The sequence below is a fragment of the Lycorma delicatula genome, chromosome 9 (assembly GCF_047948215.1).
Source record: "Lycorma delicatula isolate Av1 chromosome 9, ASM4794821v1, whole genome shotgun sequence".
Taxonomy (NCBI): domain Eukaryota; kingdom Metazoa; phylum Arthropoda; class Insecta; order Hemiptera; family Fulgoridae; genus Lycorma; species Lycorma delicatula.
The window spans coordinates 92,189,211-92,212,299 of NC_134463.1; the positions used below are offsets into that span (position 1 = coordinate 92,189,211).

General features: G+C 28.2%; 1 protein-coding gene across 1 annotated transcript; it reads left to right on the plus strand.

Moving 5' to 3' along the window:
* The first annotated feature begins 3,067 nt into the window (after positions 1 to 3,067).
* On the plus strand, positions 3,068 to 22,086 carry LOC142330623 (chymotrypsin-1-like). Its single transcript, XM_075376046.1, has 6 exons — positions 3,068 to 3,319; positions 4,852 to 4,961; positions 9,039 to 9,189; positions 11,934 to 12,044; positions 14,246 to 14,365; positions 21,930 to 22,086. Exons 1-6 carry the CDS (start codon positions 3,224 to 3,226, stop codon positions 22,071 to 22,073), a joined length of 732 nt encoding a protein of 243 aa, XP_075232161.1. The 5' UTR covers positions 3,068 to 3,223; the 3' UTR covers positions 22,074 to 22,086.
* The last annotated feature ends 1,003 nt before the right edge of the window (positions 22,087 to 23,089 follow it).

Genomic DNA, 23,089 nt, shown 5'->3' on the forward strand with positions numbered 1-23,089 from the left:
TTAGGAAATGGGTGAAAAATCAGAAAAAAATGCAACCAGTTTTTATGTTGGTGTTTTATTTTGTATTCTGTTCTAGTACTTTTACTGTGTATTTTGAATTTCTCTAAACATTTTTGTTTTATGCATTGCACATTTTGCCATACCTCTAATGAAGGAACTCTTCACAGACTTATACAATGCACTTATAAAACAATTATGTGACTTGACTGGCACAGCCAGGATAGTATATTTACTTTAATTATGAAACATTTATGTTTCTATTAAAAAAAAAAATGGTATTCTGACAAAATTTTTAAGAGCATACATAATGTTTCTATAATATGCTTTGAATATTAAAAATTAACCAGAATATGACTTTTTAAATATTTTGTTTAACCATCAGGTTATGATAAAGCAGTGAACACTAGTTTGACACTGATCAAGTTTATGTCACTATTACTTTATACTGGAAATAAATTTGTATGGCTATTATGGCTGTTTTAAAGCTACTTATGGCTGTTTTAAATTCACAACGTTGTTTTCTGTATAAAATAATATTAACACTTGCGTGGCACTGCACACTCATTATCTACACTGTAAGTTTTAAGATTATGCCTACCCTTGCACTATAGATATTTGAAATTATATTTACCCAAAATTAGTAGCATAGTTGTTTAGTTACATATTTTGTTAATTATTTGCACAAAAGTTAAATTAATAAAAAAATAAATTATTGGAATCAAATTGAAAATTTGCATGAATTCTAGTCTTTGCCATTAGTTTTCATAAATAAGTTTACAAAAGTTTTTTTGCTCTTTTACAAAAGAAAAAAGTTTTTTTGTTTTCGTTTACAAACGTTTTTATCAATCTGTAAAAGATTATTAAATAGGTAAGAAAAAGAAAAGGAAACAAGAGGAAGAATAAGAAGTTCTAATATCATTAGACCTTTATAAATACTTTATTATTAGTTTTTTAAACTTTTATATCCACATACATACACTCGCTCATTCGATAATATTATAATGTAATACATAAAATAAAAGGCAGGCCTATGGCCCACCGCGAAAATGTTACATGATTTATGTTTCATTACACATGATTTTGTTAAATTTTGTTGCTAACTAAATAATGTTCATGAATTTAACATACTAATGAAGGTTTTAACAATAAAAACTTTTACAATGGAAAGCTTCAAACATTTTTAGCTATTTTTTGAGTTGTAGTTTTTTTAACATAGCTAGCTCTAAAGAGTTTTTGTTTTTTATCCCCAAAACACAAATATAATTTTAGATAAATTGTTCTTATCAAGAAGTATAAATTGTTCATGCGCTGAATGCAGCCTCCCAGTGTACCACCTGCTCTGCGCCAGTAGCAGCTAAAATAAAAATGCAGGCACATACAACAAACAAACCCATGCACCATCCTTTTTTGTGGGAAAGGAAAGTGATTTTTCATTAAATTTGATATTTTGTGATATAGCATTACTTCATTACTTTAAAACATTTCTGTATAATTTGAGAAATCCAATCAATTTTGGATTCATCATTATCAAATCATGAAGCTTTTTGTTTCTGCCATCCCTATTCTGGTTTAATGTGAAGGTTTTACAGTTTTTGTTTTGATCCTGTAAGAGATACCTTTTTAAATGTTTTGTTTAAAATTTTATCTATCCTTACAGATCAAATCTTGCATCAATTTTTTACCCTATTTTCATTATCCAACTGACCTGAAATATTATATGTAGAATTTTTTCAGAGACAGTATCATAATTAGGCATTACTGAGATTAATTTAATAGCATTATTGTCACAGATGTTAATGTGGATTACACAATATAAAAAGATCAATTTTTAAAACATGAAATATGTATTGTATTAGTATATCATAAAGTGCTGCTAGTAATATATATTTTGTAAAACTAAAAAAAGTTGAAAATGAATACATAGAAACATCAATATTTTTTTTAAAGAACACATTTCCAATACACTGAAAAGTAAAAATAATTTTTTTCACCTTTAATGTTGATTTTATGTGACCAAAGAGGTGCTTATCATGATGAGCACCCTTTACTCCTTGATGGTTCAACAGACATTACAGTACAATTTCTGAATACCAATAAATTTTTTTAAAAAATAATCAAAGCCAACCAAGCTATTTGTATTGATAAGTACTCAGACCCTCCAGTTTTATTTGCATAAAGTCGACAAATATCCTACTTTTCCTATTTTCCTAATGTGTATGTTGCAATCTATTTAACTATTAAACAATAAGCACCCCCTCCCCATAGCCCAATGAGATGAGGATCATATGTATGACGTGTAAAATAAATGAAGTATAGTCTGGTACAGACTCAAGTCAACCCTGAGACATGTGGTAAATTGAACTCCACTACCAACGCACATTAGTATTTTCTGTCTATTATTCATACTTTTATATGGATTTGAACCTCAGAACTTTTAACTTCAAAAATCAGCTGTTAAACAACTGACTCAATGAATTTAAGTAATTTTTTTTTCAGTGTATTTTAAATAAAATCAATCTTTAAACAAATATATTTTATAAAGATTTAATGGATTTTGAATAAGTGATCTTTTTTAAAAAAAAATGTATACCATATATATATTTTATTCATTCAGAGAAACTGGGCAGTGTAATTTCTTTTATATATCAATATTATTAATGGCAAAATTGTTGCTGTTAATAATTTTTAAACAGAAATGACAGATATTTAATTTTTGATGTTAATATCTATATAACTTTATAAATATATTTTTAATTACATATTTAATTAACTTTTTTATCATTTTAGTTATAAGAAAATATTGTATGTCATATTTTACAGCTGATTTGAATTGTAAAAGTTAAAATGAACAATTTACATCAGCACACAATGTAACATAATGTAAACACAGCAAATTTATGATGTAGACATAAAAAGGATAGGTTTAATCGTACACATGACGTACACATAACACACATTACACACATTACACACATTACACACACACTTCACACACTACTGTACACAATACATTATGATATACACATAACATTATTACACAACATAATGTACAAACATTTACCATTTACACGTGCAGACAAACCAAAACACATATTTACATCATTACTTTTACTACTTCATATAGCTTTAGAAACATCATTATTAATATTTTTGTTATTTTAATTGTTCAATATAGTCTTACATTTTCAATGTAATTATTATACCTGTTTAAAGTTTTAAACTGATGTTTCTCATGAAGAAATGGCAGATTTTGAAAGTGAGGAAAATCGATGGTATTGTTGGAGGTCATTTAGCAAGACCCGGAGAACATCCTCATCAGGTAAATTTGATTTAATTTCCCAAACATGGTACTGCTGTTTTATTAAATAAATAAATTAACGATTAATATAATCCGCCTTACCAGCACGTTGATATCTTCTTAACATATATGATATGTTCTTGTTGATATGTGTATCAGGACCAGACAGTTATGACTGTTTTTAAATTTTAACTATGATTTTTTAAACTTTTGACTTTAATACATTAATTTTAACTACTGATGATGGCTTCCAAGTAAGCCGAAAGGTCTAGAGAACATATCAACGTGCTGGTAAGGTGGATTATATTAATTGTTAATTTATTTAAATTTTAAAAAACATTTAATAAAACATTTTTAATAATTTACTTCTAAACATTTTAAGTTATATTGTTTAACATCTTCAGTAACTGATGTTGCTGTATTCATCCTGACATCTTATTTTTAATGTGACAGACATATTTATTAAGAGGTAAAAAGGGTGTTTGATTTGAATTATGTATTGTATATTTTGTGGGTTTGTACATTTCATAATGTTCAAGTCTGTTAAGATGTCTGTTTTTTGTATATATATAAAATGTACCAAAGGTTGTTATCAGTATTGGTAAATTTGTGGTTACAAGATGGTTGATAAGTGTTTCTATGTTGAAATGTTTCAAGCAGTGTAGATACATAGAATCAATAATAATTGAAGATGGTAGCAAAACAATTCATTACAAAATTTAGTTAAATTCTCTTATAAAAAAAAATGTGTATTTTTAACTGTATTTATTCTATTACTCTCTCTCTCTCTCTCTCTCTCTCTCTCTCTCTATAAATATATATATATATATAGTGCACGGATTTGTGCATGTATGTTACTGATCGGTTTAAATGAAATAAGTATTTAGGTTTCCAGAATATTACTTGTAAATATGAGTATATTCTGTTCAGGATCCAACTCCTTTTGTAGCTGAAGAATACATGTATAATTTACACAAATCATATTTTTTAGTTTAAATTGAGTATATATAAATGTCTGGGGTTATAATGTAAATTAAATCAGGCATGGATTTTGTTTGTATATTATTAGATTTAATCACTGTTCAACTTTAATTTCCAACTGTTGTTTTCAGTTGTTAATAATTCTAATTCTCTTGTGACAAAAGAAAAATTTATGTTTACAGTGGAATATTATTGTTTGCTATTTAAAAAAATTTAAATTATTATTAAAATGTGTGTAAATATGATATGTAACTCATACACATTTCTTTGATACTAGCAACTGTGTGTGTGATACCCTACATAACACAAGTGTGTACTGTACCACAATACTTACTGTGATGCACTTGTTAATTGGTGTTTCTTCTTTCACGCACCTAAATGTGTTTTTTTCTTGTACTCATATTATGTGTTTGCATATAAAATCTGTACTGAATTGAAATTTTCAACTGTATAACTGTATTTTGCATTTCATAAAATATTCTTGGTTATCAAGAAAAAATAAAATACTGATGAAACTTTTTTTTTTTTAATATGACTAATGTTGTTATTAAAATTTTATCTTTATATTGTAGGTGTCTCTTAGATCAAAAACAGCATTTAAAAAAACACTTGGTCATTTTTGTGGAGGTGCAATTGTAGGAAAGAAGTCTGTATTAACAGCAGCCCATTGTGTAGATATTATGTAAGTATTGCAATGAAAATGTAATAAAGGTTATAAATTAATTAATTTTATAAAATTGCATGAATTTAAAAAAGCTACAAAATTGTAGAAATTAAAAAATAAAAGTGAAAAAGAACTCTTAAACATATATAAAACAATAATCTTATTGATTGTCTATCTTCATGGTGGATAGTAGCATCTCAGCCCTTCATGTGGATGTTTAATCCTAGTCATCTGTGCAATTTTCATACACCATAAAATTTCCATTTCATGTTACCATGGCACAAATTTCAAGCTTGTGTGATGAATTAATCATAAAAAACATCGCAATTAAACTTATTAATTTGGTTCAATTTGCTGATAAAAAAATGTATATTTTTAACTATTTAATCTATTACTTTACATATATTGTGTACGGATTTGTGCATGTATGTTACTGATTGGTTTAAACTAAATAAGTTATTTAGGTTTCCAGAATATTACTTATAAATACGAGTAATGCTATGAATATATTTTGTTCAGGATCAAACTCCTTTTGTAGCTGAGGCTTACTTTTTTGTGTTTTTATTGTTGAGGCTTAGGTGTTGACAGAATTTACAAAAAAACTTTTTATCCAAACGAATGTTATTACCTTTTTATAAAGTTATCTGTAAAAAATATTACTGACATATGTATATGGATCAAAAGAAAGGGGCACAAAACAGACCCTAACAATTACAGGGGACTCTCATTCCTTCACACAATGTATAAAATTCTTTCAAGAATTATCTCAAAAGGATTGATTCACAACTCCAGAAAGAACAACGAGAATATCAGAGATTTTCAGACCCTGGAGCAGCTGTCCAGACCAGATCGAGTGTCAAGCTAATAGTGGATTACAATAGGAAAAGAAAAACAGATGTGGTGATAACATTTGTAAATTTCAAGAAGGCTTATGACTGCATCCACAGAGAACCCTACTAAAAATTCTAAGATACCTTGGACTACATACCAACATAATAAACATTATAAAACTGACCCTCACAAACACTAAGTTGAAGGTAGAATTCAGAGGCGAGCTCCTGGAACCATTTGAGACAAAATAGTAGTGCGCGAAGGTGATTAGCTCTCACTGCTGTTATTCATTTGCGCTCTAGAAATGGTAATGAGGGAATGGCTCAAAAAATGCTCCCAAAAGTAAAAATAGGCCGAAAAATCAAAACAAACAATCCTGGTTTTGCTGATGACTTGGCACTGTTAGCAAATATCATTAATGAAGCTAAATCGCAGATTTCAGAACCCAAAACATTGCAAATAAGTGGCTTAAAAATATCATTATAAAAGACAGAAATTATGCCCCAAAAACCAACGTGATTAAAAGAAGGAAATAAAAACAGTAATAAATCAAAATAGTAACCTGATTTAAATACCTCAGAAAGATAATAACAAACAACTTAAAAAAACCTTAATCCAAACAAGATCAGATAAACTAGCTAAAGCACAAAAATTAACCTGGTGCACGTGTGGTAAAACATTTCTATCCATAAACACAAAAATAAGAAGATAGTAGAACACAGTTATAAAACTGGAAGCTACATTTGCTGCAGAACACTCTTCTTCCACCTAATTGAACAATCAAAGACTGACAGACTCCAGAAAATCAAAAGAAAAATTGGAAAATCTGTATCAACAAAAATTACCAGAAAGATTGACAGTGGGGGATTGTGTTCAACAATGTCGTGTGCAAAGGGTTAGAAACCATCACTGATACTATGTGTAAGAGGAGATTAGGATTCTTTGGATACATCATGAGGATTTAAGATTCAAGACTTCTGAAAGAGTTTATATTTTACAATCTTGAATTGAAAAACACCAAGACAGGATGCAGGTGGATCAGAGAAATGAGAGAATCTGACGGAAATTGGCCTTACACCAGAAGACACCACAGATAAGGTAAAATTAAACAAGAAAATCAAGAACAAAAACATTCACAAGAAAAAACTTGCAACACGACACAAGAAAAAACTTGCAACATTTTCAACACTAGAAAGGGCACAAAGATCAGAAAGTGTGAAAAAGTACTGGGAGGACCGCAAGGTCCCATCGAAGAGACTTGGATAATGGACTGACTAAAGTGATCCAAAGCAGTCATAAAAAATAAATATGGATCAAGATAGGAATGTGTAGATGTGCTATCACATGGGTAACAAAAGGAAATGTTTTAGTATTTGACTGGAAGATCAAATATAATGATGAGAAAACTTGTAATGGATCCACAATTTAGGACCTTTCTCATAGATAAAACAATTCTAAAGTCTGGTTTGATAGATGTTAATATTGTTTGTTATTTTTTTGAGGAAATAATTATGTTTTTTTAGCTAAGATTGTACATTCATAAATATGAAAAATATTGAAAGATATATATTCAGTGTTTCCATCTGGTAGTAACGATGCTCATTCACCCACAGGTGTAAGGAATACATATGGAAATTAAGCTAATAAAAGAATCAATCTTTTGGTGAATACCTTGCAAAAACAGAAAACACAAACAAAATTTCATTTACCACAATATGCAAATTTACTCATACACCAAGAGCTCAACGTGCTTGAAGAATATAAGTCTTAAAACACATAATAAATATTTCATTATATATTAAAGAAATTTCAATGGTACTTTAGTATGCAGTCGACCACAGTATTGTGCATGATTATTGATTCACTCCTGCGCCACTCAAAGTCATAGCAGTAGACATGGAGATGTCCATCATGAAGAATAGGACTAGTTCCAAAATTTTGTACAGCTTCAGCTTGCAGTTCAAATGATTATTCATGACTGTATAATAGAAGAAAGCATTGTTACTGTGCACTGACCAAGTAATTAGGTTATGTATTAAGTTAATACATAAAATCAAGATTAAGGGTAGGTTAGATAGCGTAACTAACGATTCCAGGTACTAAACTTCGTATGATATCAACGTCACTAACCATACATAACCTAAAACTCGCGTACTAACCTCATCTAACACATAGTAAAAGTGTAAACTTGATAGACCGAATATTAAAGTAGCACCAAAACTTTGTGGCATTGTTTTTTAAGATGAGTACTATAAAATACAGCATTAACAATTCCACTAAAAAAAAGTCTTGCTGATTACCAATCATCGGTTCCTTGAATTAATTTCTGTTGATTTTAAACGTGTCATTTGTAATTTTTAATTATTTGAAAAAATATAAATAAACCAATGAAGTTAAAAATTTGATTACTGTGGTTGTAAATAACCAGCGTAAGCCATTCCCAGCTGACATTTTATAGGTAATGTCATATGTACTTTATATAAATATATTGTTAAACCATTATAATTCAGTCATAATTACTGTCATAAGATTATAAAGCGTTTCTCTTCCTATGAAGTGGCTGTACCTAAAAAGAACAAAGTGCAGCTTCATTGAGCTGAGCCCAGACTTTCAGATTTCTGCAGTAGAGGGGAAACTTTTTCGACATTTTTCAATGCTGTTTTTACATAATAAAATTTCATAAAACAGATTTTGTTCTGTATGGTAATTTATATAATCATTAATAAAATAAAAATTAAATTAAAGTTTAATTTCAGTCTAATTTCCTTTTATTCAGTATGTCCTACTTTCCTACTACAAACCTTTCTGTTCTTCTACTCCCTTTTTTGGATCCTCCTTTATACACATAATCTAATGTTTTTTATTTTTTTTTTAGGCTTCCTATAAGTCTTCTTCATATTATGTTGCAATTTGAAATTTCTTCTATTTTGTATTCTTTTAAAATACCCAGAGACCTTGTTCAATTTACCTCATCTGCTCTTTTCAATTTTCTTTTAGGTCTTATCTTACTGGAGGATTTCTTACTTAATTTCTTTTTGTGTTTGTAATGTGTTTGTATTACCTAAAAACTTTACCCCCTCCCTAAAAACTTTACCTCAGTCACCTGAATTTTACAATCTTTTCATCTAGTCTCCCAACACTCTGAACTATAAGTTAGAACTTATAAATTTTATTATTTTATATTTTCATCGATACTTCCATATCCCTTATTAAAATCCCTTTGTTAAAATACTATTATTTAATAATGAACAGTTCTTTTTTCAGCACTGATCTGGGTATTGATAATGTTTATGTTGAAGCTGGCACTACCTGTTTGAGTCCATTTTCGCATGTTGTTACAAGAGATGTAGAATTTGTGAAGAAATATGAAGGTCATGTTATGGGTACTGTTATTGGTGATTTAGCTATTGTTACTGTAAGTTTTCTCTTTTTTTCAATTTAATTTGTATAATAATATTTTAGTACTATTATTAGTCGTCTTAGATTTGTTAAGTTGTTTTATCCACATGAACACAAAAGTTAACTTAGGTATAAAAAGCAAATTGATGTGATCATTTATTTACGTAATCTGCTATGACCACCTGGCCATAAAAAATGATTTTAGTACAATGAATCAGCTATGATGTTGAATGATTATTGAAATAAAATCAAAACAATAATAAAAAAAATGTTTGGAAAAAGTAAAACTAGCATAAATTTTTAAATAATCATCAGTAGTTAAAGGAGTTAGTAAAAGTATATGAAAACTTTAAAACACTAAAAACAATATATTTAAAAAATAAAATCAAAATCACAAAAAGAATATTTCTATTTGTGTTTTTACTTTTGAGCTGGACTAGCTGAAGTGATATTGTATCATTTTTTCATATAATTTTTTTTCTTTGTTTTCTTCATATTAGTATTCTTTGTAAATGTTCAAACTATCTTAGTCTCCTGATTCAGATCTCTGTTTTTAATATGTTTTTGTTCAACAGTTGTTTATATTTTTTAATTAAGACAAAAAGAAATAGTCTCTTTATAATTTTAAACAAATTTAATTATTTATGTTTATTAATTTATTTTATAGTTAATATCTTTTTCTTGCACTTATTTATTTTACATTCCAGCTGTACATTACACTTCATAATTTTATAGTATACTATATAAGAGAAAGTATGCTAATCAGTTTAAATTTTGCATGTCAAGGTTTTTGCTGATCTTGACTTTTCTTGTCAAACGTTACTAATTAAGCAATACTAGTTTAGAGTGAAAAATTCTCTTACCAATGTATAATCAATACATTTATGTCATTTAATTTGATCACAATTGGATAAAGAAGTAGGGAGATACAGACACTATGTGTCTTGAATCTCAAAATTTTACTCATGAAATTAGGTAAATTTTTTTCATATAATCTAATCACTATTATATAGCTAAGATACCTTTTGATAGTGTTTGTGTTTATTCAAACCATCGTAAAGGGGTGAGACAAAAAAAAACTTTTTTCATTTTTGCTATTTCTAGAATCAAAGTTACATCCTTGCACTAATTAGATTATTCCATTTTTAGTATTTCAATTTGGTTATATATTTGGGCTATCGTATTCAACTTTTTCATCAGCTATTGTTTTGCATGATATCTTCAGATTAGATTAATCAATTTTTAAAAAATTTTATATGATGACTTCTGAATGTAGGTCATTGATGGAAAAACTTATGTAACTCTTTGCTTGCCTTTTTATGTTTTTGTTTCTATTTTTACTTTTCTTAATTCCCACTGGTGAATTAGTTGATACTTGATGTAATTTATGATGATTGTTTAACAATTGAAATGTATGTTGTAGTTTTAGGATTTTTTTTTATTGTTTTGAACATTTTCTCTTGTTGACTGATAAAGGATATTATAATCCTGTTTATATGATGTCACTTTTATTTTCATTTTGGTAGACTATTAATTGTTTTCTTGGTGGAAAGTTTGGAGTACTTAAATGTGAGACTAATGTTTTTGTAATCAATTTGCCTCTGATTCATGAATTGATGAATTCATGAATGAATTCATGATCTGCTGTCATGTAACCACTATTTCAGAATGTTAACAAGTTTCAGTAGTTACATAAACTCATGTTTGATTGTTTTTGCAAGTTGAGAGTTCTAAAGTTCAAGTCCTAGTAAAGGCAGTTGTTACTTTTATATGGACTTGATACTAGATCACGGATACCATTGTTCTTTGGTGGTTGGGTTTCAATTAACCACACATCTCGGGAATGGTCGACCTGAGACTGTACAAGACTACAGTTCATTTGCATTCATGCACATCACACACATACACATACACACACACACACACACACACACACACACACACACACACACACACACACACACACACACACACACACACACACATTCACTTTTTCTTAAACATACTCATGAAGTCACTTATATAGTGATCCAAAAATATCAGTATTTTATTTTCAACTATGATGATTTTCATTATGTTCCATTCTTTGATCTTAAAATTGCAACATATTCTCCTCCTATTTTCCACAAAGGCTTTCAGAATTAAGAAAGTGATAGTTAAGGATATGATATGCAATTGATATGGGTCTGAAGAGATAGAGAAGTTTGATTATTATTAGTTTAGTAATTAGTCACAATATTACATCTTATCTAATAAATTTTGTAACTGCAGTATACAGTTTAAACAATGCATATCTCTTAAGTAAAAAAATTAGTATAAATTCTTCAACCAGTGTTACCTTTATAAACATTCTTTGGTGGCATAGTGGTTTTAAAATTCTACAACAAAAGTTTGTCACTTGTGGTTTTTTAACAGTCCAACTTTTTGCAATTTACCTATATTTATGTCTTCACAAAATTTATCTACGCAGCTCTCAACTCATTCATGCACTAAATACATTATTTCCAGTTCATCACATTTGACTAACATTTATTATATAAATAAACAAAAAACGTAGACTAATTTCTGTATTAAAGTGATACAAAAATATAGGGTTAACTAGACTTTTGGCTCTACACTTTTACAGAATTATATCAGCTATACAAAAGAAAAAAATCAAATTTAATCATTTATTAGTTTTTTAATGTTTGACGACTATTTTTTAAAATAATAATGATTTATAAATAGAATTACCATAATAAATCACTTAATTTTTTTCAGGTGAGAAATAGTTTTGACTTTAATGGGATTGTCAGTCCGATATCAATTGCAAAACAAAATGTAGCTGATGGTTCTATTTGTTTTGTCACTGGTTGGGGACAGTGGGCTGAGGTAAGGGTATATAATATTGATCAGAAGAATTTAAACATTTTTTTTATGACTTTCTTTTTGTAAGATAAGATACTGAAATTGAAACATCCCATTTTAAAATGCATAAAAATTAATATTTGTAATATTATACATACATCTGTCAGTAGATTTATTTTTATCAAGTTAGGATAGTTTCTTACGATCGATTTGGTCTAGTGGTTAACGCGTCTTCCCAAATCAGCTGATTTGGAAGTCGAGAGTTACAGCATTCAAGTCCTAGTAAAGCCAGTTATTTTTACACGGATTTGAATACTAGATCGTGGATACCGGTGTTCTTTGGTGGTTGGGTTTCAATTAACCACACATCTCAGGAATGGTCGAACTGAGAATGTACAAGACTACACTTCATTTACACTCATACATATCATCCTCATTCATCCTCTGAAGAATTATCTAAATGGTAGTTACTGGAGGCTAAACAGGAAAGGGTAGTTTCTTACAAAGCTGTAATTTATATAGAATAAAATAAAATGATTGCCTTTATCTTTATCGTTATCTGTTAAGTAGGGAATCTAGCTAAGATAGAAACCCAGTTTTGAATGACAGTAGCAAAATAACTCAACTTCTATAGATTATGTATATGTACACACATGTGTGAGCATAAGTGGCAATTATGAATACATAAGTTCAATCATGTTGAAGTAAATTAAATAGAAATTTACTTAGAAACAACCTGAAAATTGTAAAAACGAAAAAAAAAAATTTTGCATACTTAATAGTGAGAATAATAAAAACATTTAACTCTTTATTAAAATAAAGAAAATATTACACATAATTATGCCAACCATAACATTACAAAAAAAAAAAACAAAATTTATTATCCTATTTTTGTTGATTTTTTTAGATAAAGCTTAATGTTAACATCAGTAACCTTCACAATATCATGTTACCTCCTTGTGAGCTTAAGTTAACACCACCTAAACAGATACAAATAACTTTTCTAATTTTACTGAAACTTTTTGGATGATATCATCTAAGCTCCGGTTTAAACATAGCCTTTCAGAAATAGAAATATGCCTCAGGCATAGTTCCTATCATGATTGGAATGAATTTCTATAATTTTTTTTTTGTAATTTTAGTAATAAGTAGGATGTTAAAATAGACCAAGAATCTTCCAAAAAAAAGAAAAAACCCCTTCCATTAAATTCATCAAAAAGTTTATTTTGAAGTGGAATTAAAAAACATAAATCACATGTTTTCTGATGATAGTTTCTGTAGTCTGAAAAATGCTGTAACAGATCCTTAACAAACAGTAAATGAAAGTTTTATTGTTTTTTATTGAAGGATTTCAATCAACTGTATCATATTCATGAAAATACTTATCGATCTGATGAGGTAAGTAAATCAAATTTTATATTTAAAATTATGTTTTCACTTTAATGCAAAAATATAAATCATGATTCAAATTATATAAGTTACTGGAAATGCAATTCTGATATTGTTTTGAGTCTAAATTTCATTCTCATCCTTAGCATGACTGTAAACTGTATCCTGATATGCCTTTGAAAACAAGGTTGTGATATATTTGTTATTTTACAAAAATGAAGTATTTTAGTTATGTGAGTCTTTAAATTCAACTAATTTTCCTTAAATCTGATATTTATATTTACAATGATCTTTTGACATTAATAAACATAAACAGCTTGAAGGAAAATTCTAATCTGTATTGTTTAAGTGGTGATTTTTGGCAACCAGTTTATTTACATGACCAAAGTCGTATTAAAAAATAATTAAACCTGTTTTGCAATCAAATGTTTACAACTTCCATGTAAAATGGCATTTTAATTCTTAGTTCATATCTTTTCAGGATGCTACTCTGAGTTAGGATGTTGTGGAAATATATCAGGTTTTTAGAATGCAGTTTACTGTGTTATAGATTCACTTTTTTGGTTTTAAATTACTCCTAAATGTAACAACAATAAATAAGAATAGAAATTGCTGATAAACGTATGGGAATTAATATTTTTAACAATGTATAGTAATATTTATTTATGTTTAATTAAATTGCTTGTCTCATTTGCTACTTGTAATCAAACCCATATATAAAGTAATTGTACATATTAAGGAATTAGTATTATTGGGTAAGGAATATTTTTAATAGGTGTGATAATAGGTACAACTTTTATTGCCTTGATAATTTTCTTTTTAATTTTTATTTCCAGCTTGATAAGCAGTTTTATAGCAATTTGAAATGTGCTCGATTACCTATAATTAATCCAAATAAACGATTGCGAATGCCTGGAACATTACTTGCTGGTCACCAATATGGTAGTTCATGTCATGTAAGTTAACTTTTATTTTATAAATTACAATTCTGTTTCATTTACATTTGTATTACTGTTGTCAGCTTTATTATACAGGCAGTCTTTTTTTGATGTCAAGCCACCTACCCTTGGGACAGCATCATTAATAGAAAGCTAAAAACCAAATTTGTCAATAGAAGTATTCAAACGAATTTAAAGATAAACTATAGCTTTATCTATATATAGTGCACTTTGAATGGTAAGTTCAAATGGTTTGAATTAACCACACTGGGTTTCAATTAACCACACTTCTCAAGAATGGTCAATCTACAGGTACTACATGTACTAGGAGACTGTACAAGACTACATTTACATTCATACATATTATCCTCAATCATCCTCTGAAGTAATACCTTACGGTGGTTTCAGAGGCTAAACAGAAAAAGAAAGAAAGGTAAGTTCACGGTGGTACTATAGATGTCAGTTTACCTTACCATCAGTCACCAAACAAGAATATTGGTAAAAGTTATGTAATGCTCTATTGCTATCCTTATTTACATTTTTCATGACATTCTAAGAATTAGGAAAAGTTGTTAAATTTATGACTGCCCATCAGTGGTATGTTTCATGGAGCACTTGACACTGAATATTTTTATTAAAATCCCAAGTTCCTAGCTTATGTTGTTAAGGAGATACATGATAGAATGGATGGTTTGCTTTTCTTGGGTCTTTATAACAAAACAGAGAGAAAAAAGAAATTATCTCTTTTAAAAATATAATTGAGAATTATGTATATTACTATAAGATATGCTTATCATTGTAATATAACAGTAAAAATAATTTGATAATATTTGTTTATAAAAAAGTCATATGACAATATTTTTGTAGCTAAATAATGTTCTGGTTTTTGCTGTTTTTTTTTTCATCTTTTATGATCACATAGTCAGTCCATTATCAAAGTCTCTTCGAAAGAACTGTTTGGGCCTTACAGTCTACCTGTATTTTTTCATATGTTCTGATCTTTGTGGCCTTTCTGGAGTTAAAAATGTTCATGTTTGTGAGTTTCGTTCTTGTGAGTGTGAAACATGTGTTTTTGTCTTTGATTTTTTCGTTTAATTTTATCTTGTCTGTAGTTTCTTCTAGTGTAAGGTCAATTTCCTTCAGATCTTCTCATTTCTCTGATCCACTGCATTCTGTCTTGGTGTTTTTCAAGTCGATACTGTACTGTACCAGCTGTTTCAGAAGTCTTGAATTTTGCATCCTCATGATGTGTCCAAAGAATCCTAATCTCCTCTTACGCATAGTATGAGTGATTGTTTCTAACTCTTTGTACATGACTTTGCTGGGCACAATACCCCACTGCCCATCTTTCTGGTACTTTTTGCAGGTTTTTCCAATTCTTCTTTTGACTTTCTGGAGTCTGTCGGTCTTTGATTGTTCGTTCAAGTGGAAGAGTGTTTCTGCAGCAAATGTAGCTTTCAGTTTTATAACTCTGTGGTAGTGTCTTATTTTTGTGTTTATAGATAGAAATTTTTTACCATACGTGTACCAGGTTTATTTTTTGCTTTAGCTAGTTTATAGAGCATAGTAGAATAGTAGCAGTGAGAGTTCATTGCCTTGGTGCAGTCCTGTTTTGATCTCAAATGGTTCCGAGAGTTTGCCTCTGAATTTTACTTTTGACTTAGTGTTTGTGAGGGTCTTTTTATCAGGTTTATTAATTTGGATGTAATCCAAGGTGTCATAGAATTATTTGTAAGAATTCTCTGTGGATGCAATCATATGCTTTCTTGAAGTTTACAAATGTTATCACTTTGTCTGCTTCTTTTTCTGTTGTAATCCATTATTAGCTTGAGATTCATGATCTGGTCTGGACAGCTCCTCCAGGGAGGAGAATACCAGGGAGGTCTGAAACCTCCCTGGTGTTCTCCTAGTTCTTTCTGGAGTTGTAAACTGATCCTGTTGAGGATAATACTTGAAAGAATTTTGTATGTTGTATCTATGAGTGAGATTTCCCTGTAGCTGTTAGGATATGTTTTGTCTGCTCTTTTGTATAGTGGGTGGAATCTCTACAAAGGTTTAGATCATAACTACAAAAGAAAAAAAGAATTACAAAGCGGTGGGAGAAGATCTCTCGTGCTGCTTTGTAATCCATCTTGCCCGTTGCTTGGTGGTAGATTTCTTTTATTGTGGTAAGGTTGATGTTTAACAGTGGTGTTATTGGGATGCTGATGTTAGCTGTTTAAAATAATATAAATTTATTTTGGTACAACAGCAAAGTTTTTTACTAGAAAGATCATTTAATAAACTTTTTTTGTATAGTTTTGCACCAAATACATTTCCCATTATTCATACTCTATTTCTTATTAAGGGGTAAACACTAGATCTTAAAATCTTTCTACGGTTTTATTACATAATTTCACAAGAATGTTATTATAACAATGGGATGTGAACAGTAAACTGAGATTGAACTAAATTATTTGTTGGAAGATGCTGTGTTTAAAATTGTTAAGATTATAGGAAATAGTTGACTTATCCTTAGGCATTTAGGTAAATTAACATAACAATTATATAGTCGATATAACCGTTTTTTAACAAGTGTTAGAGTTCATTATTGCAACACTATGACTGCATATCATGTAACTTACTAGTAAATATAAGTCATGTCACTTAATTAGTGAGAACTTTGGTTGAAGACCCTTCATGAGTTTTCCCTCTCTTGGTTTAAGCTCTAGAAATGTGTAACAGTGCATAATTTAAATTTCCAAATTTCTGCCAATGTTACAAAAAATCATCCTGCAAATTGCATATGCGAGAATGTTGGACAGTTTTACAAATGTTTCTCTTTTTAATAGTTGTTTTTAAACAAGTAACAGCATTACACAATAATCAAAATAACTTTGGAATCCCTTCATCAAAATTCTTTTCTTGGTTGCATTGCACAGGCTGTTCTTACTATTGCTGAAAACGTTAATTTGTTATTAAAATATTTTTTTTCTGCTGAAATCATCATTTTTATATTGAGTAAATTTATCTATCTTCCTAAGAATCGTCATAACTAAATCACACATTGACTTGTTTCGGATATATTCAATTTTCTTAATATTACATTTACGCTCAACTATTTATTTCACAATTATCTATCTCCTGTTATGAGCAAATTGAGAATTTTAAAACATCCACTTCATTAATAATATGTTCATTTGTAATTGTTTTTCCACTATTTTTTAATTTAAAGATTTCTAAATTTTCTAATTGTCAATCTTTTTATTTTTATAAATTGTGAATTACATCAAGTCATTCATTTTCAATTGGGTATGTATTTATTTCCTTCCTTTATTAAATGTGTTGCAAGATCTCATATGTTCATTAAACTTTAATTTTAACTTTTTTCCTGTTTGCCCAATATATGTTGCTGCATCGAATTTACACTTTATTTTGTATATACCATACTGTTATAATATATATTTTTTCTATATTGTTATTAAAAATCTTCTTAAGTTTATTATTCTTATTTACAGCCCTTCTTATATTATTATACTTACTGAAAAATTATTTGATCAGGTAAACCTCTTTTCCTATAAATGTTAATTTAGCCCATTTATAAGTTTACTTTTTGTTTATTATTTTTTTAGTTATGTTTCTTTTATTTTTTATCATTCTTCTAATCATTACATTTTATATCTATTATTTTCTGCTATATGAAAAATAGTGTTCAATTTTTTTATAAGCTTATTTCTTTAATGGCAAATAATGTAATCTATTTTTCATGTATATGAAAGCCGCTAATTTATGCTCCATTGGATTTGAATCATAAGCTATGATCCGTATAATTTTCTTTTCTGTATACTTCGAAATCTAAACTGCTGTTACTTCTTTTATTAAATCTAGAAAGTTAGTAGTCTTTTCAACCTCTTTTCCCATGATAAATTTGATGTAATTTGTTCATTTCTTCTAAAATCCTTTCTTCAGTGTTATAAACTCTTTTAATTATTAATAGTATATTCCAAACAATTATATTTTTTCATATCTTGTATATTTTTTTACTTTGCTTATACTTATACTTTGCTTACCATATACCTAACCCATCATTCGTTTTGTATGTTTTATTATTAAATTTAAATTGATTTTGTTGAATTATTGTTTCTAAAACTTTGATAATTTCTATTTTCATATTATTACTTATCATTGAAAACTTGATTTTTCCTCAAAATTTTAAGAGTTTCTTTTACTGGTATGGATGGATATATTTTCTATGTTAAACGTTACAATCCTGCAATTTTCCATTATTCCTACATTTTCTGTTGCTTCGACTGAATTATTTGCTTCATATTGGTTTTGCAATATTTCCATACTTTTCAACATCTCTGCTAGGTATTTTGCTAATTTATACGCCAATGCACTTGTGTAATTTATTATAGATCTTATTGGATAATCCTTCTTACGACCTGTGCTTTCATAACCGGTAAACTTGGATTCATATTTATGTATTAGTAACCATTCTCGCCAATTAAGTTTTTAGATTTTTATAATTTCTTTTTGTTTTATTTTTATTTTCTATCGTACATTGAGTTTTACCTAGAAAATCGTCTGCCTTTTATATGTAGTCTTCTTTCTTAATAATAACTATTGCATTTCTTTTATCTGCTTTTACAAGTAATGCACAGTTTTTTTAAATTTATTTTTTGTCCTCTTTTACATTTATTTCCGTTTTATTGTTTAATCTTTTTTTAATAGATTTTTTTATTAATGTCTTGCATGCATCTTGCTCTTCTGTAAGTATAATTTCTATTGTGTTCTCTCTATATCTGTAATATTTTGTTCTACATTTTTCGCAATGTTACAGTTTTTTATATTATGTTTCAATCCTTTGTTCAGTAGTCTGTATTCTTCTTTGTTTAGGTTTAAATTGGCAATATTAAGTAACGACTATTTGATAGAACTTAATTTTCATATTCTCTTTGGCTTCATCACTATTATTGTGGTTTAGTAGCCTACATAATTTTATCTTCATTTGCATATTTTCCTTTATCTCTTCAATTATATTAATTTTTATTTCTATAATATATTAATTTTTATCTACTATAATATAATTATAGTAATTTATTATAATTACTAGTTTATTATAACAATTATAGTAATTATTATAATTTATTAATTTTTATTTACTTTAATATAATTATAGTAAATAATATAATTATTATTTACTGTATTTACTAAAAAGTATTAAATTGCAAGTGTATACGCATCAATTCTCTATTAAGTTTCCCCTTTTTTATATCAAAGTTTTAATTTTCATTTTTATCTAATTTGTTTCAGCTTTCCTAATTGTTTTTTTATGTCAATATTTCTCATGTCATTTTCTTCATTCTCACGTGTCTATCTACAAAATTGGTGTTGTTGACAATCTGTTATGTTATTTGACTTCATCTTCTTTTTTTACCATTCACTTCAAAGTGTTGCCAAAGAGGCAACTCTTAATTAACTTTTTAAATTTTATTTTAATTAAATTTAATTTTAATTTGGTTTTTTTCAGCTTATTTTTCCTTCCTTAATCTGGTTATCTTGGATTCAATCAATTTCTTTTAATCTCCCCCTCTTAATGTCCATTTGTTTCCAATTTGTTTTTTTAAACTCCCAAGTTTGTGGTGTAGCTATCAAGTTTATCATATAGTAGCAATTTGTATAGTTATGACCAAAGAACTATCTTTGACCAATTCCCCTGCTGTGCATAACATTCTTACAATCACCCCCTGAGTACTTACACTCCCTTGGCTCCTTGACAGATTAAACAAGAAAGAAAATCGCAATTATTTTTTGATGAATACAATTACATTGTGATTCATTATTTTATTACTGGGATTTTATTAAAAAAATTATATCTTAGTGTAATAAAAAATATTTTCAGAATCCGGTGTCTGTACCTATTTTTGGCCATATATTTCCCATTTCTAAAAAACCTGACCTATGACCTAGATAGTCTAAAATTAAAGAATAAACATTTAATTAGTACATATACTCTCCTGCAACAGATTGAACTGTATCTGTTACAACTTAATGGAACAGTAAAATCTGAAATGCCTTTATATGGTAAGTAGTGTCCTGGAAATTGAAGACTTGAAAGAAGTTTGAGACTATGTTTAATAAACCAGTTCTTGAGATAATCAAATAAACAGCATGATCAGTTTTACTAAACAGTTTGGCATCTATTAATGGCTAAAGATCTTAGAAGTTATTCCCACTTATATGCTAATTTATAAAAAGAAACTATTTAAAAAAACTGAACTTATTTAGGACTACCAGCATTATAAAATTATATTTTTAGAGTTGTATAACTACTTACTGCTAGATTGAATATTAATTACTTATATGTATATTTGGGCTTTGTTGTAAGTTCCAAAACTCTGTATGTAGTACCAGTATCTGTCTCACTGGAAGTTAGTGAAAATATTTTTAATGTATGATTCTCATAAGACTTGTTTGAACACACTAGCAACATTAAAGATAGTTTTAATGGAGCATTCATTTTCACTAGTGAACTTTATAAACTACTGTCAAGATGATGTCTCAAACAGCATATCAATATCTAGTTTCTTCTTAAACCTAAGAATTTTTCAATGGGAAGTCTTCAAATGGTGAAAGGGATGATTATCCTACCATGTTCAATTGATTTGAGTAGCACAAACAAATTTTTAAGGTTGAAAATTGACTTTATATGTTTGACATACAGTCACTTAAAGCTTATGAAAATATTGAGAAGATAAGCTAAACTATTAAGCGACCAAACAAGGAACAGTAAAAACCTAAAGAAAAACTAGGAGACAAGACAAATTTTATAAAGAAATACAAATTTAAAAAGATGATTGCAAAAATGGTGACTTAAGTCTATATAGCAGAACAAAAAGAAAGGTAGCAGGAAGTTTGTTTATATCTTGTAAGATAGATGAAACAGCAACAGACTTACTTGAAAAGATTGGCACATGTGAAGAGGCTTGGATATATCAGTATAATATAGGAATTACTGCAAGTGATGTGCTAGAGGTTCTAAGGATCACTGTGATTGAAAAACATATAAATGAGCACGTAAATGTTCAAAGTGACCTGTAATATCATTCAACAGTAATAAGGTTTTTGACATTGAAAATAATGTTTTTGGCACATGATTTGAGTGATATTACCAGGTCAAACAGATAATAAACAATCTTACCTAGAGGGTCTGGTGAAAGTTTCATGGAAGAGTGAGAACAAAATGGCTGAATTTGTCTGGATTAAACTTTTGAAACAATCTATTCACAAAATCTAGTACTTTGACTTCTATTAAAATCAAAAATTCAAGAATTTTCTTAAGGGAACCAATTTTGGATTTACGGGAAATGTAAAAGCAAAAATAACTGAACTCTTTAGAAGCCTATCAACTGATGATTTTTAATATTGCTTTTAATAGTGGATTTGAATCTCTCGTACACTGATATGAATAAATGTCAGAAAAGTGATACAGTTATAAAATTAAATTTTATAGATTTGGTCCTGGAATTTAATACCCAGATCTTAGTTTTATATATTGCAAAATTTTATTTATTGTATGTATATATTTTTTTTTTTTTAGGGAGATTCAGGTGGTCCTCTGGTACACAATGGTAAACTAGTAGGAATTGTTTGTGGTGGATTTGGTTGTGGACTTCCTGGTTACTACACAAACATACATCATTATCTAAGCTGGTTAAAAGAAAATGGAATCAAAATTAACTAAATCTGTACATTGAAATGGATAAAAAATAAAGCTAATGAAGTATTTGTTTTTTTGTTTAGTTACTGCCTTATTTACGAAATAAGGCAATTTGGAAAATTGCCTTAATACTAAATACACAAATTTTTAAGCTTATGAAAAATTATAAGTCTGACCAGGATTGAAACCCGGGACTCCTAGATGAAAGGCTGAGAATTTACCACTCTTATATGCCACAAATTTTATTAGTTTATTCCTCAATGAAGGAATAGGTCATTTTATATATATTACTTATACCTAGTTTCATTTAACATTTATTATAATCTATAAACAGACAAAAAAAATTAATCACACAAAACATTCATTCAGTATATTCCGTTTTTAAATCTTTACACATATCTCAAGGTACTTAACAATTACCTGATGTAGTATATCAACTGAAAAATTGTGTAAAGAAAACATTCTTTAACATACTTTCTACTTCTTTTATTATTGTGGATATTTTATGATAGCATTTAAACATTAGTACATGACTATACTTTCTAATAAATAAATAATATTAATAATCAAATTATAAATAAATTAAAATATTGTGTCGATACATTTACAACAATGTGTTAGCCTGTTTCTCAATCTCATTTACATATTTATCATTTTATAATCATATCAAATGACAATAACCTTTCTACAGGTCAGGCAGAAAGTATTTACTATTTGTAAATAGTAAATACTGAATGCTAGCTAGAAATCCCTTCCATGGTGATACAAAATTTTTGTTTCATAATGGTGGATTTTATGTTGAATGTTTTATCCCCTCTTATACTAAGTATTTATAAAAACCATTTCAAGAATTCACAGGGTAGTCCCACATATTGAAATAAGGAAGAAACTCAATGGTACAATGGATATATGTTGATAATACATATATCCAGAAATGATTAGTTTACCAGCTATTTGCCATTTTGTATTTTTGACATAAAAATTTTATTCTCATAAATGATTAATCGTATCGAGATGAAATTTTGTATACTGTTAGGGTA

Excerpts from the sequence above, each read along its gene's own strand:
- LOC142330623 (XM_075376046.1), top strand. The coding sequence starts at position 3,224 with ATGTTTCTCATGAAGAAATGGCAGATTTTGAAAGTGAGGAAAATCGAT. Across the intron at positions 4,962-9,038 it reads GCCCATTGTGTAGATATTAT|CACTGATCTGGGTATTGATA; the intron begins GTAAGTATTGCA and ends TTCTTTTTTCAG. Across the intron at positions 14,366-21,929 it reads AATATGGTAGTTCATGTCAT|GGAGATTCAGGTGGTCCTCT; the intron begins GTAAGTTAACTT and ends TTTTTTTTTTAG.